At 36.5% G+C, this 15,694-nt stretch overlaps 1 protein-coding gene across 1 annotated transcript in view; it reads right to left on the reverse strand.

The window, feature by feature from the left end:
- ulk4 (unc-51 like kinase 4) overlaps positions 1 to 15,694 on the reverse strand; it is a 330,407-nt gene that overhangs the window by 138,056 nt on the left and 176,657 nt on the right. Inside the window, exon 31 of the mRNA XM_056475236.1 lies at positions 13,263 to 13,311. Within this exon, the coding sequence (XP_056331211.1) occupies positions 13,263 to 13,311 (49 nt within the window). The remainder of the gene's footprint in view (positions 1 to 13,262; positions 13,312 to 15,694) is intronic.

The following is a 15,694-nucleotide window of genomic DNA, read 5'->3' on the forward strand; positions in this document are numbered from 1 at the left end:
CAGGGTTTTTAAAAGTCTAAACACTTTATTGATATAGTGTACAGCCAAGCACATGTGATCAGAACACAAACGAGTCGCAGGTAATAGAGTATTAAGCGTTCTTTCAAAGTAAGCTCTGTCTAAACCAACCTCAAGCAAAATGCCAGCAGGTGTCTGTAGCTCCGCTCACTCTCCGCCTTTTTGCCCTTGTTTGGTATCCCACCGTGGGTGCGATGACGCGTGAACAAAATGGCGACACAAGATAATCTGCATTTGAGCAGCATATATTTGAGGCCGTGCAAGAAGTTTTGTGCACGAACAAAGGAAATCGGCGCAGAAGCAAAGAGATTCGCATGCTCTTATTACATGAATGCGCTCTCGACTTCTAATACTGCACTCACGACATTTGTCATTGAAATAACGCCACAGGTAGTTGGTAGATCTGTGTAAAAGGCCCAACAGACTCTGCCGCCACAGCTGGAAAACATCCTTGAGGAAACACTGATATATATAAGCCAATTTCTTCTAATTTCAACCCCAATTGTGTCTTCCACGCAAGCTCAAATAATTAAACTTAAGTGGAAAATTAGCTTGAGGAGAAAAAACATCCTGTGAGTAAACTAGAGCTAGTGAAACTGTTCTTACATAGCAGCTCACAGAGGATTTAACTTCCCTACTAATACCTAACTACTAAGTACTATTTCTGCCTAGTCCTCCTAACTACACCTCTTAGCAGTTCTAAATACACTGTAAACCACAACTTCTTGGGGTTTATTGCTTTATTAAAATCTATTAACATATCAGTAATTTCAATTTGACAATAATACTGTTTTTACATTTTACTTATATATTTTTTTAATTAAAAAAATGCAGACTTGGTAATACAAAATCTATATATTTAAAACTTTTGTCCAATAATTTCTCCAGCCGACACATGAGCTGTATAACTGCAAACTGATTCCTAGGCTAATCTCAGTAGAGCTGAATGAGCTGGATAAACGTTAAACAACTCAGCCTTTGTCATCAGTATTAGTCTCTTTTTTTTTCGTTGTTGAAAGTTTCGACCAATAAGGTGCTTTGGGATTTGGGGATACAGCGAGAAGATTTGCCTCAGCACATTAACACAATTCAAATGTTCAGTAAGCGGTAATCCTTTGGCTTGTTCCAGCAAACAGGCCCAAAGCTCAGTGCGGAGGGCAGATTGTGAGCTGGAAGGGCAGCGGTATTGAGGGATTGGGATTAAAGAGGGATGTGAGGCTGCAGCGAACGTCTCTTATGACTCGCTAGTTTGCTGAGATGGCCAAAGAAGTCAGACGAACCCTTCTCTCTCTGCTGGTTCATTAGCGATCTCTAGTTCATTAGAGTCCTCCGCCAGCTTCCTTTCATGTCCTCTCGGGGCTCATGAGGATGAATGACCACATCTGAATTAAACCGAGACTCAGGGGCTGCACTCTTAAAACAAGCTCAGTCTGGCCTCCGAAAATAGATTCAGACACGGGTGATTAGCTTAATTGATAAAATTGAAAAAAAAGGTACAATCTTTGCTTCCGATGGGTCAAAATGCCACGTTCCTAATTTTCAACAGAGGTACAGAAATTGCTCAGATTTTTTAAAAGTATGGGTGGTTTGGACTTGGTATTCTTTTCAATTTTAAGTTATTAGTGCTTTCAAATTTTAAATAACTTAAGTCTACATTAAGCAGATGTTGATTAATCTTACAGACCTTTTTCTTTGTTGCTGCATGGAGGGTGTAATAGCGACCAATAGGGCTCAATTCATGCTGGAACAAGCCGGATCCGGCATCCGCTCTACACTTTCGTCCGCGAGATCTATCCCTCCTCAGGTAACATGTCATATTCGTTACCCTGATCTGTTCCGGGACCATGCAATTTACAAATTAAGCACTGCCATCTTCCGGTAGGATGCTTAGAACTTCCACTTACAGTGCTTACAACTAGTAAATCTTGATCTTAAAATGGTTGACAATACCGTTTTGAGTGACTTGCAATGTGTTTTTGTGAGGCACAACTTTGATTTTGAAAGACGAGATTCAAAAAAGCTGTTATACTTCTGTCAGATGTGGTTTGATCGTGACAGAAAACGTCCTCCTAATTCAGTGTTTACCGTCAGATAAGATGCTAAAATATATGTCTAATCCTAATTCTATCCCTTAGCCCTACCCCATGTTTTTTTGCATTCATGTGAAGGGGTAGGGGTGTCCCAATTCTCTTTAGCTTGAAGGTGTAGGGCTAAGGGGGAGGGTTAGACACCCCTTGAAACAGAGATTTTTCAGGACCACACTCAAAACTAAGAGGTAAGAATATTTCCCAGAATACACCATCTACAACGGCAGCATGGCTGCACACAGAAATAAGGGGATGCCCAAATTAGTATTTTTTTGTCATTATTAAATTTTTTTACAACAAAGAAACAAACATATGCTTTAATACATTCATAATGGTGCTCATGTTTTACCGTCATGTTTAAAAAAATAAAAAAATAAACCCCCCTATAATATATCTATAATATATAATAATAACTCCTGTACAGCAGTCCCACAACATTCTGACACTCGATGACACTCGAATGCCCTGTCGGAAAAGTCTAGTGGCTGGGAATGACCTTTTACAGTGTCTGCTCTAATGTTAATGTTGCTTTCTTGTGTTTACATAGATGAATATGGCCAAGGTGTAAATGCACAGTACAGTTATGAGCTTATGCCACATTATATCAGTATGATAACATAATATATGCCTTCAGTGATTTCCTGAAGATAAATATCCAAAAATAATGCAACTGGAATAACTACAGTAGTCACTATCATCGATCTCATATAAAGCAAGCGATCTTGATGACATATGAAGACGTGAGATTTTGAAGCCCTTCCCCTTTCTGTTTTAAGGGCCAGAGGGAAGGGGTAGGGCTACAAAATAGAATTGGGATTAGGCCACAGCGTCAGTGTTCCCAACCTGTCAGGTATTATGCTGTACTCAGCAGCTCTTCAATGCACACACACGCAATAGAGAGCCTTGTAGAGCAAACCATATTACCGGCATCAATCTTAACAGGTATGTAACAAAGCCATGCAATTTCCAAAAAATACAAGTACATTACTGATACTATGCAGGCTGGTTTGCATCTTGATTCTAATCGCGAGCCGTTTGTGTTTCATTTAGTTAGTGTGTATTGTGTAGTATTTACCACAACATGCATTTTCTGTCATTGTAAAATCTTATTTTCCCGTTTGCGCCAGTCTTTCAATCAATGTGTTAATGGGACAGTACAGTACGTCTGTGTCCAACATTTTGGTTAATTACAGTTTGGGCTGGTTATATATTTGAAGAAAAGAGAAAATGATGACTTTAGCGATGACGAGGCTCCATTTAAAAGGCAGAGGATGCAGTCTGATGGTAAGCGTAAATGACTCGCAGATGTAGTTTTTCATTCCTATTAGATCGCATTTTTAAAATAACCAGTCCAGGAGGTGGCGCTGATCGACATCAGTATTAGTTCATAGACGTTAAAAGCGTGTAAAATAGATTAAAACTATTGTCTGAATGTGACTGTTTAAAAGCATCAAGGTGCCGACCGGAAGAATCATTCTTACGCATACACACAAATCATAATGGGTAATTTTGCGTTCTAAGAAAAATGTCTATAGCAGTGGTCCTCAACCATCAGGCTCAATTGGTACTGGGCTGCACAAGAAATCATTAATTATTTCTGTTTTATTTATTATTTGAGCCTGAACGATCTTTTATTTTGAAAAATGAGTGCATTCTCTCGGTTACAACTCACTTGAGTGCACAAATTTAACCTAAGCAGCACGACCCATGAACTGCCAAGGAATAGATCTACAACCCATTAGTCAACAAATCAGGTGAATCCACCATGGCTGAGAAAGAAGATCAATTGCGAATGATCAATTGCGAGACTGCGAATGACAGCACCTTTTTGGGGCTGTTCGCATATCGTGTCTTTCGCACAAGTTTGTTATTTCCAATGGAGGTGTGCGGCATGCGCGCACAAGCAGCGTGACACGCTCGCGCCTTCCAGACCAGACGCACTCAGTTGAATAAATGCTGTGAGCGCACCATAAGTCACGTGACAAGAATTGACCGATCAGCTTCAGCTTGTATGGAATATACACATTTCGCTGAGACTACTTATCTCAGACAAACACAGAACACCCAAACACTGCAGTGCTTTGTAATTTTCTTCATAAATAAAACTTGTATCAGAGTGACAGCAATGTGTTTTGTCAGCTTGTTTTCCTCTGAGAAAACGGTTGATGGTTCCCAGAGTACTGCGGCTAACTGCAGTTAGTCAAGGCATTCTGTTCCCTGAGACGCGCATATCTAAAGGCCTCATCTTTATTGCATCTTGTTGAATCACTGAATGCCTCCTCAATTGTAAGACAAAGCGTTTGCAAAATGACTATATGTAAATTTAACGATAATAGGGGCGTAATTAAAAATATTATGGCTAAATCCGTCATCAGAGAATGACATGTGCTGCACCAGAGAGCCGATGAGGATTAACCAACTCACAATTATGCTGTGTTATAATTTCAATGAGGTACCTACGTGTTATAGGAGCTATTAGATATGCCCGTGCCATTAATTTGCACATATGCGATATCTCTCTCGCGCGCAATCATGGGTTCATTTTTTGGACTTAAGAGATCTACAAAGCCACAATTAATAAAAATCTGGTCAAATATTGTGCTGCAAAAAGCAAATCTAGGCTTAACTAGTCTATAATTTAGCAAATGACCACAGAATGACCGGAACAAACTTATCGCTGTGTTAAAGGATTTTAAATGCACGACACGGAGGCCAAGGGATGCAATCCATTGATTTTCCTTTACCTAATTTACATTCTTATCATAACTTTCTCCCCAGCCTCGAACAAACGGCTCAGTTAGTTCTGGGTTTGATGAAGAAAGCTGAAAGATGAAATCCAAAAATGAAATATGTGTTCTTACACATATTTGAGAATTGAATTTCAACTATTTCACAACATAATCTGAGATGAGAATATTAGTCAAGCAGATTGCACAGAAATACTGCATGCACAGATATAGCTGGACATACAGTAGCAGAGTAGTAATAATATTGCTGTTTTGCTCCACCTAGGCTTGGGCCAGTATAAGTTTCTGACGATAACCTTGGATAAAAATATCAGGGTATCATTTCACGATATCACGGTATTCTGATTACTGCTCTAAAATGAGTTCTTTTAAATCTCTGGGTAAAAAAACAATACATTTTTTTTCACTAAACCACGGTAAACCTTGAGACCAGTTATAGTGCCATGCCTGGCTCCATCCCTCCCTCCAACCATTCAAAGTTCCATAGGCGTGATTTGACTGACTTTGTGAAATCATTAAGCCTGGAAAACAGTTCTTGCAAATAGAACCCTGAAAGTCAGAACTTAACATACTGTAATTGATGCCTCTTAGTGAAATAAAATAAAACCCAACATATTTACTTTATTAAAAAAAAAAAAAAAAAAAGTAGCTCCCCCTCTGGCACTCTACTGTAAATGCAACATTCAAAAAGTGAAAATGCACCCCCTTTAAAAGACTTTGAAGGTAAAATTGAACACTGTATGTATGTATGTATGTATGTATGTATGTATGTATGTATGTATGTATGTATGTATGTATGTATGTATGTAAGAAAAAGAACATTGTGTATAAGCAATAAGTGAGTGGAGGCTGTGCTGTACTGTAAGTTAAAGGAGATGCAGGCGCTCAGCTGTGCATCTTGACTAACATTGACCTTTAACTGTGAGGATTCTCAATAAAGCATGGCCTTTCAAAGGTATCGCTTAAGTGCAAGAGTCTACATCTCATTTAACAAGGCTTCTTCGATCCATAACATCCTCCCTTTAAATTGTGTGAGATGCTTTCTGTACAGAGAAAAAAACATTTAAATGTAAGTAATTTACAGACAAAAGTCGCACACATTTATAGAGCTCTATTTTAATGATCTAGGCGCAAAGTCTAAAGCGCATGGCGCAGAAGCATCAAGGGTGTGCCCGAATCCTATTTTGCTATTTTAAGGATGGAGAAATAAGGTTTGTGCCCCTGCGTATGGTCTAACAGGGTTATGCTTATTCTCTTAATGAGTTATGGGTTGAGCATAACAATCATTAAACCAATCAGTCTCATCTCCTATTCCTAGTCAGTTGTGTCTCGCCATGGCGCATTTGCTATTTACATGGCGGACTTTGTAAGAGGAAAAACTGAACGCTTCACTAGCGAGAAAACAGTTAAACAGACCGTCTGCGGGAGCAGAAAGAATGAACCTCCTCCATTTGCCCCCCCTTCTCCATTTGACCAGCACATCCATGAGTCTACAAAGTAGTGCAAATAGATTTGCTATTTAAACAACGTGGCGCAAAACATGAAAATTACCGTTGCGCTGGTCTAAAAAAAGCAACAAATTGAGCCACACACATCTTGCGCATTTTTGTGTCAGGTGTTTGACAGGGTTCATAATGTCAACCAACTCATAAGTTATCATTTAAGTTCATCATTCAATCTATTTATTTAGTTACATAAATGTGCATATATATATATATAATAATTCAGTTTTTATATTATTTTAAGTTTTATTATTAAATGTTATGCAAATGTTTATATGGTTTGTGTTAAATACTTGATTCTAATTAGATTTGTATTACTCTAAAAACCTTAAACTAAACCTAAGTTGTTTTTTAGACTAAGTTTTTAGTTACTATATTCTCAAAACCATTCTGCATAAATCTGCAGATTTTGTACAAAATTATGCACGGAAATAGCAAAAAAATTGTCCGCAGATTCTGTCTTCCCCAATTATCATAAACAAAACTACAGCTGAAGTCAGAATTATTAGCGCCGCTGTTAGCTCAATTTCTGTTTAACGAAGAGAAGATTTTTTTCAACACATTCTAAACATAACAGTTTTAATAACTCATTTATAATAACTGATTTATTTTATCGGTCCCACTTTATATTAAGTGTCCTTAACTACTATGTACTTACACCGAAATTAATAATTTGTTACAATGTACTTAGTGTAAATACATGTATTTACTATGTACTTATGCTTGATTTAATACCTGTATGTAATTACATCTGTAATCAACTTCTGTAATTACATTTGTAAATACACTGTTGACTATTCCTTACACCTTAACCCACCCTTAAACTTACCCATGCCACCAAACCTGTCCATAAACCCACCCCTATTCCAACTCAAGAGCACCACAAGTAATCTCAAATACATTATGAACACAGTAAGTACATTGTATTTATTTTTGTTGCAAGTACATAGTAGTTAGGGACACTTAATATAAAGTGGGACCATTTTATCTTTACCATGATGACAGTAAATAATATTTCACTAGATATTTTTCTAGACACTTTTATACAGCTTAAAGTGACATTTAAAGGCTTAACTAGGTTAATTAGCTTAACTAGGCAGGTTAGGGTAAATAGGCAAGTTATTGTATAACGATAGTTTGTTCTGTATACTATCAAAAAAAATTGGTTTAAAGGGGCTAATAATTTTGGCTTAAAAATATTTTTATAAAATTAAAAACTGCTTTTATTCTAGCCGAAATAAAACAAAGACTTTCTCCAGAAGAAAAAATATTATCAGACATACTCTGAAAATTTCCTTGCTCTGTTAAACATCATTTAAGAAATATTCAAAGGGGGGCTAATAATTCTGACTTCAATGTACATTAAACGCTATCAATTGTTTCACTATGACAATGCTTACTTTACAAAAAGACCATATCTCTGTGATTTTATCAGAATGCTTAAAAAAATAAAATGAAAATTGTAATGACCTTGTAATCAATACTAGCTCTATATACTGAGGTTCAGCAAAAATGCACTGTAATGAATTTATCAATATGAAAATGGGAATGCTGGGAAATGGATTTTCTCTCCAGATTAAAAGTGAATGATCTTTTACAGCTGTTTGATTTAATCTGCTGCCAGACCACAGCAACTTACTAAATAATGTGAGGCTTAACTGCCTATCTGTAGCTGAGGGAAAACAATAAGGATAATGATTATAATATGCGATTTCGCTGTTCATCCACACAAAAACTCTGGCCAGTGTGAAGATTTTCTAAGGCCCTGTCCACTCGAACACAGGTATTTTAAAAAATGCAATTTCTTTCTATGCAGTTTCGTTGTTCATCCACAGGAAAATGTAGTATCAGGTGACTGAAGCCAAAAATTTCTGAAAACTTTGACTAGGGTTGAAGATTTTCTGAAACTCTGGGTACAGTGTTTTCTCATTTATGATTGGCCAACAAGGCTGGGTTCACACCAATTGCGGAAGACGTGAATGAAGTAAATTTCGCACATTCGCAGCAAACGAATTGCGTATTCCGCATTATTTGAGCATGTGACGCTAATCCGCCTCTGTTCTTACATTTCCATTGCCTTGTATGCAATAAGCCGCCTTTCCACTGCACATGACATTCAGACATGACTGTCGGAATACACCCCCTTGTGGCAGTTGCACAGAATTTTCCGTTTTGTCGTGCATCATGGGAGAAAAGCAGATTCTTGTGGTGCTTGTAATAACAGAGCGCAAAAAGAGCCTTTATTCTCCGTGCGTTTACTATGGTTGAATGAATGAATGAATGAATGAATAATAGAAACTCATAGACTGCTAAAAACTTTAGAGGGAATGTGGATACAACATAAAAAAATATATTTTTATTACTCATTTATGAATAGAAATGTTTTTTTAATATAGACTTTTTCTGATAAAAAAAATAATGAAAAAAAAAAAAAACTATTTTTCATCTCGCGTGCACAGATCTGCTTGGACAACACTGGAATACATCACATCAGGTCGGCCGGACGCATATGTTCTAGTTGCAGGAGTTCAAATATGGAGAAGACAAGAACTCCACGCAGCTCCCGGACTACTCTCCATTGGAAATGAATGACTGTCTGTCGCTTGTCGTGTGCAGTGGAAAGGCAGCCCCATTTAGTGTGAACTCAGCATTAAAGTGTCACTATCGCCACCTGTTGGTTCGGAGTGCCCTTAACATGCATCAACCGTGTGTTTTTTTGCGTTTTTACGGAGATGGAGTGGAAAAAAAAACAAACAAAATCAGGGAAAAATAAAAAGACCTTAAACACTACTTATTCTTGTCTTAGACATTTCGGATCTATTAAATTATAATTCATTTTAATTTATTTTTTTATTACTTTAAATTTATATATTTAGTTTTGGGGAGAAATGTTTTCCTGACAACTAGCTGACGTTCATTTTTGTAACTACTATTATTTGTACATATTTGTTTACATATTTCTTAACACTTTAACTAACAAATACTTTTTGTTAATTACATTAATCCGATAACAAAGGTTAACAAATGCTGTAAAAAAACAGATATTGCTCATTATAACTTCGCGTTAGTTAAATCATTAACTAATGCTAATTGACAGGAAAACTTTTCTAATGATTTCTGTTGTCATTCTTTGATTTGCATAAAAAAATCTGCATACAAAATTAAATATTTAGACTGTGATATTAATGTAGCTGGCTGGACTAATGAAAATGTGTATTCTATTGAACTGAAATGTAACACTCCTGGATTATGTCTCACATTAACCTTAATAAGTGGTTTTAAATGACAATTTTTTACTTCAGCTAATGAGAACGTCAAAGCCTCAATCATGAGACACTTGTTGAAAATCTGTAAGCACTGGATTGCTGCCGTGCACCTCAAAATTGACCAGATATCCAAAAAAAAAAAGCTTTAAAAACTGCGGTGAATAACTCTCAATAAGAATCTAAAGCACTTTTTTAGCTCAGCTTTTCAGACATGTTAGAGTGCCGTCCACTGTGGCCTGCTGTGTTTGTGTGTGTGTGCTGTTGACTATTAACAGTAGATGTAGTGTTGACTCTAATGAGAATGTAACCTGCTGTTGAAAAGGCCTCACATCCACACTCCATTAACTCTGCAAGCCAATTACACATTGCACTCTGATAGGTCAGACCCCGCTGCCTCATTTACATAATAGCTCAATGGATACGGCGATGGTAGAACATGCTCAGTGAGAAAGGTCTGACTGTTACACAAAAACATACACACACACTGTTTAAATGGCAAAACTATAAAGAAAAACCTTACAGCAAGAAGACTTTTTCATGTATTTATAAACCATTAGATAGTTTCAAATCCCTTTTGATGTACTTATTTGATTTGTGAAATAGACATCGTATCAGTAATGGCTGTGTTCAGTTTAATTTAACGCAACCTTGGTAACGTTTATTTCAAATACTGTTATTTTGAAGTTTAGGAAACTTAAAACGGGCAGTTTGCAACATATATAATATTAGGAAATTAGCAATAAAAAAAGCTGATCATTTTACAATTTACAATTCTTCTCTCTGTGCAGGTAGAGTTTGGGTGTCATCTTGGACAGCACACTCTCATTTGAAGGTCACATCAATAATTTTACGAGTACTGCATACTTTCACCTGCGTAAAATCACTCGTCTCCACCCTTCTCTCACAACCAATAACACAGCAATTCTCATCCATGCATTAGTTACTTTACATCTTGACTACTGTAATGCTCTTCTCTCTGGGCTTCCTTCTAAACTTCTCCATAAACTCCAACTGGTTCAGAACCATGCAGCTCGTGTCATCTCTAGGACTTTTTAAACACTGATCTAAAAACACTACACAACACTACACTAAAAACACTTCCCACTTTCAAGCACTTCTTAATCTTGCTTCTCAATATCTCCCTGAACTTCTCCATATTTTTACCCCTTCTCGCACTTCTAGATCAGCCAACTCTTTCTCCCAGGTGCCACCTCAAAAAGATGTTAAAGAGATGTGATAATTTCATTTTATAATTTGGTTAAATTCCACTGTTTCATCTCCACTTTGTGACAAAGTAATTCATTTCCAAGTAATTATTTTCCAATAAACCAATTTAGAGAAATACAAACAAATAAAAAATAAAAAAATAACTGAATTGCGAGATTTAAACATTAAAAGCCAGAACTGCGAGTAGAAGAAAGTCGAATTTTATGTAATAAATGTTTTCTTCCTTTCTTATTCTTCTTATTTTTTCCCCCGAATTGTGAGTTTATAGGAACTGATTGTCACAATTGTAAGAAAAACGTCTAAACTCGTGATAATGGAGGACATTTTTTTCATGGTAGAAAAAAGATAGAGTATATTTTGCGTAAACTATGCCATTAAAACTGTCCGAACTGCAAAAAAAACTTAGTTTTACTTGTTTCTAGTCCAAATATCAAAAAAATCTTAAATAAGGAAGCATTATGAAAACAAACATTACTTTCTTTTGCAAAATCAAATGAGTACTGTTTTTGCTTTAAAATAAGATTATTTTGCTTGCTTGAAGAAAAAACTCACTTCACTCCATTTTACTTATAAATGCTTCTAGACTTAAGAATTTTGTATTTTTTTTGGACTAGAAACAAATCTTTAAATAATTTTTTTTTTTTTTTGCAATGCATCTAAAGCCCTGGTCAGATTTTTGATCTTCTTGTGAGTAACAAATGTGCCAGACTACACATTACTTCACGATCAGTCATCCCGTGACGTCTATGACGAGCTTTATTTCCCAAAGCAGTCACAAGTGTTGCTATAACAATATTACTTATCTCAATAAGATATTTTAATAAAATATTTTAATAAGAAACACTGATGCTTGCTGACAACTAAGCTACATTATTTAAGGGTATTCGTTACGACATTGATTGGATCAAACTTATGTTTCTTTTTTGATATTAAGATATTTTTCTTTGTAATCTTAATGTAGATTTTCCTGCCAGGGCTTCTTATTAAACACTCCCTCACCTGAACTTGCTGCGAGTGAGGAGAAAAGGAAAGCACATCAGCACCAATGAAAAATCAGATACTCAAGACAAATAATGACATATTAAAAAAAGAGGTTTGTGATACAACAATTAGAATGGAGCATTAAATAAATTCTTATTTTCCACAGAGCAAAACAAATCATTACCGCACATTTGAGTGTAGTGGAAGGACACAAACTAAAATATAATTCATTTACTTTTTAATGTCAATGTATATTTTTGTTGGTCAGTTATCTAATGGATAAACAAGAATAACGAATAACATCTGATGTAAAGTGCTTCAAAACCAGTCCGCTATATGCTTCAGTGCCAAAGCACAAACTGGTTTGTTAAATAAAATAAAATCTAGCCTAAATAAAATTAAAGTGAAATATTCAGTTTTAGAGAAGCTTTTATTAAATGACAAAATCATCCCTTGCCGGTGAGTTTCAATTTAATTAGTTTAATCAAGTACTTTGAACAAAGCAAGACAGGTTTTTACAGTGTATTATCAGCACTGAGTGTGTTTCCAGATTACCTCGGAATAACAAACTTGAGCGGAAGGTTGAGAGAACTCAGAAACTCATGAGAATGGAGATGTCAGCATATATTTGTGCCAGTCTGTCAGATAAAATTGTTTCAAACACTGTAATATTTTGAAGAAAGTAGTTAAAGTTTGCACAAGCAATGACTGATCATATATCCACCTGTGACCCACTCATAAGTAGGCTAAATATGCATCCCTTTTTTGAATTACCTGACCCGCGGATTAACGGCATCACCTGCTGATATAACTGAGAAATGATGTGCTCCTATCGCCCAGTGTCACCCACGTGGCAGAACTCGTCGTGAAGAATGGGAAAATTAAACGTGCTAGACTTTCTGCGATGGTGTCATGAGGCGTCGCAGACATGGTATCGGTCATCGTGAACTATGCCACATTACACGAAAAAAAACGATTGAACCTTGCGTCACGATGTCCAGTTGTTGTTTACGACTGCCAATGACACCCTATCATGCCAAAATCGTGTCAAAATTGTGTGATCTGACCGGGGCTTTAATTGTTTTTTTATTTTCAATCAACTTAAATTTGTTAAAACAATTACGTTAACGTAATCGATTTGTGTTGGTACAACATGAAGGTATTGTGTGGAACCCAGCATTTTTTACAGAGAAGACAATATTTTTGTACCAGAAAATGTTTATAGATTTAAGAATTCTTGCATATTTAATATATAATAAATACATATAAGTAGAAAATTGGTAAAAATTAACCAGTCCTTTGCTTCCAAACCATCCAATTTCTCAAACGTAGTGCTGTCTGATTTCCGTCAAGTTGTTCATTTTCTGGTAATTTCATTGGTTAGCAAAATCAGAGCCGAAAACCCAAGGCAATAAATAAATGAAGCGCACTTACCTCAATGACTTGAAAGATAGCGGGCAGGAGACGGCTCTCTCTAACAAGCCTGTAGGGGGGGAAAAACACACACACGTACACACGTTTAGCTTGTGACACACACATTTACTTCATGGCACTAGGCCCACGTTCCATCTTCATTAGTGTGACACTTGTGCGTGCATTTGGGTTTTGGCAGAGAACGGGACCGCTGAGGTGTGAACGCTCCGTCGTGCCAAGATCAGTCAGCTGGGAAAATGACCTTTGACTAATCCGGTGACGAGTGAAAACGAGAGAGAAAGTGTGCTGCCGCAAGGATGAAAGAGTGATGGAGGGAGAAAGTCAGATGGAAGAAAAACAATGTGTTGAGGGCGAGAAAGAGAGCGGCTGCGTACCAAAACATAGTGAGCTTCCGACCTAGACAGCATTTTTGGGTTTCATAGAACGACATTGTGCTGCTCTCAGAGGAGAGGCTCTCGTTCAAATTAAATGGCTTTAGTGTTTAAACATGCATATGATGTAATAGATTTTTGTTTTAATTTAATACACCTTTATTCAATACAAAATTTCATTGATTTAAACAAAAACATATTTCCATATTACACAATGTTAACATCAAAAAACAATACATTATTTTCAACCCAACACAACATATTTTTTACACTCCACTTGCCTTCAAACTTGTCCAACTCTTTCATTGACAATTGAAAATTAAAATCATGCCTTATTCTTGCTCTTACAAGCCCTTTAAAAATCAGTTCAACTTTATAATTGGTCTCATACAAAATCTTGTGCCTCCTACTAATGTATATCGCCATTTTTGCTTGTCCTAATATAAAATTTATCAGACGCCCTTTTCCTTTTTTCCATATTAAAACACAAACACAGTCTTCGCAAACATCTCATCGACGAAAAGAAAAATAACCTCCAATAAATTGAATAAAGACCCCAGACTTTTACAATGCATAAAACAATTAAAAAGTTGGATGGATGGATGGATGGATGGATGGATGGATGGATAGATGGATGGATGGATGGAAGAATGGCAGATGGACGAACGTACAGACAGACAGACAGACAGACAGACAGACAGACAGACAGACAGACAGACAGACAGACAGACAGACAGACAGACAGACAGATAGATAGATAGATAGATAGATAGATAGATAGATAGATAGATAGATAGATAGATAGATAGATAGATAGATAGATAGATAGATAGATGAAATAAAATTATACAACTGCCATTAAAAAAATAAATAAATTGATGGATGGATGGATGGATGAATGGATAGATGGATAGATGGATAGATAGATAGATAGATAGATAGATAGATAGATAGATAGATAGATAGATAGATAGATAGATAGATAGATAGATAGATAGATAGATAGATAGATAGAAAGATAGAAACAAACACAAATAATTGCACTATTTTACAGTAAAATAACGTGCAGTTCAATCATTTTAGACCATCCATTTTACTATTGAGAAAACCCTAGATTGTATTAATAGTTAGTAAATAACTTTTTAAAGTAGTTTTCATAGTTTTAGCCCCACTGCTGCAAAATATTGCTGAAACACACATTTTATGCAAAATAAAGTAATCAGATTTAACAGGATAGTTCTCGTCCCCCAAAAATGCTGTCATCATTTACTCATCAATTAAACCACACTGAACTGAACTAAACTGAACATCAACTCTGAAAACTGGACTGACACAGTTTTCATTTACTAGAACTTCTATGTTAAGCTGCTTTAAAACAATCTACATTGTAAAGGGCTTTAGAAATGAAAAGGAATTGAACTGAATCACTTAAATTATTCTAGACCAGTTTCAGTTGATGAACACACACTAAAAAAAGATATAGAAAACGTATGTAGAATATATACACTTTAGAAAACAGTGGAAACTGGAAACCATTATAGTATTTGCTTTTCCTACCATCAGGGCCAATAGAATAGTGAGGGCGGTGTCCGCGACTCTCCTGCAACCCACACCAGCCCACCCCAACCAAAACCCCACACCACCACCCCAAGTCCACACTTTCGTCCACGAAACAACCCCCCCCCCCCTCCTCACTTCACTTTAATCCATGACACATCCCACCCCGGTCCTCCCTTTCATTCCCCGATCACGCCCCCCCCCCCCCCCCCACCCCACTTTCACTTTGTGAAACGGTCACTCCCATTTTCACTTTCTGGTTGAGCGCGGCATGAACGTTGTTTGCTCAGAGCACCAGTTCAGCTTGCTCCAGCCCTGACTACCATGACAGTTGACAGCCAGTGGTTTCCAACATCTCAAGATATCTTCTTTTGTGTTCAACAAAGAGTGAGCTATTCGTTTAATATATAATATTAATTATTATCTTAAAAAAAACTGAAATGGCACAGTGGTTATACTAATTACCTTATTACCCTAACCTGCCTAATTAACCTAGTTACAACT

This window comes from Danio aesculapii, chromosome 16 (genome assembly GCF_903798145.1).
Source record: "Danio aesculapii chromosome 16, fDanAes4.1, whole genome shotgun sequence".
In the NCBI taxonomy this organism is placed as follows: Eukaryota; Metazoa; Chordata; class Actinopteri; order Cypriniformes; family Danionidae; genus Danio; species Danio aesculapii.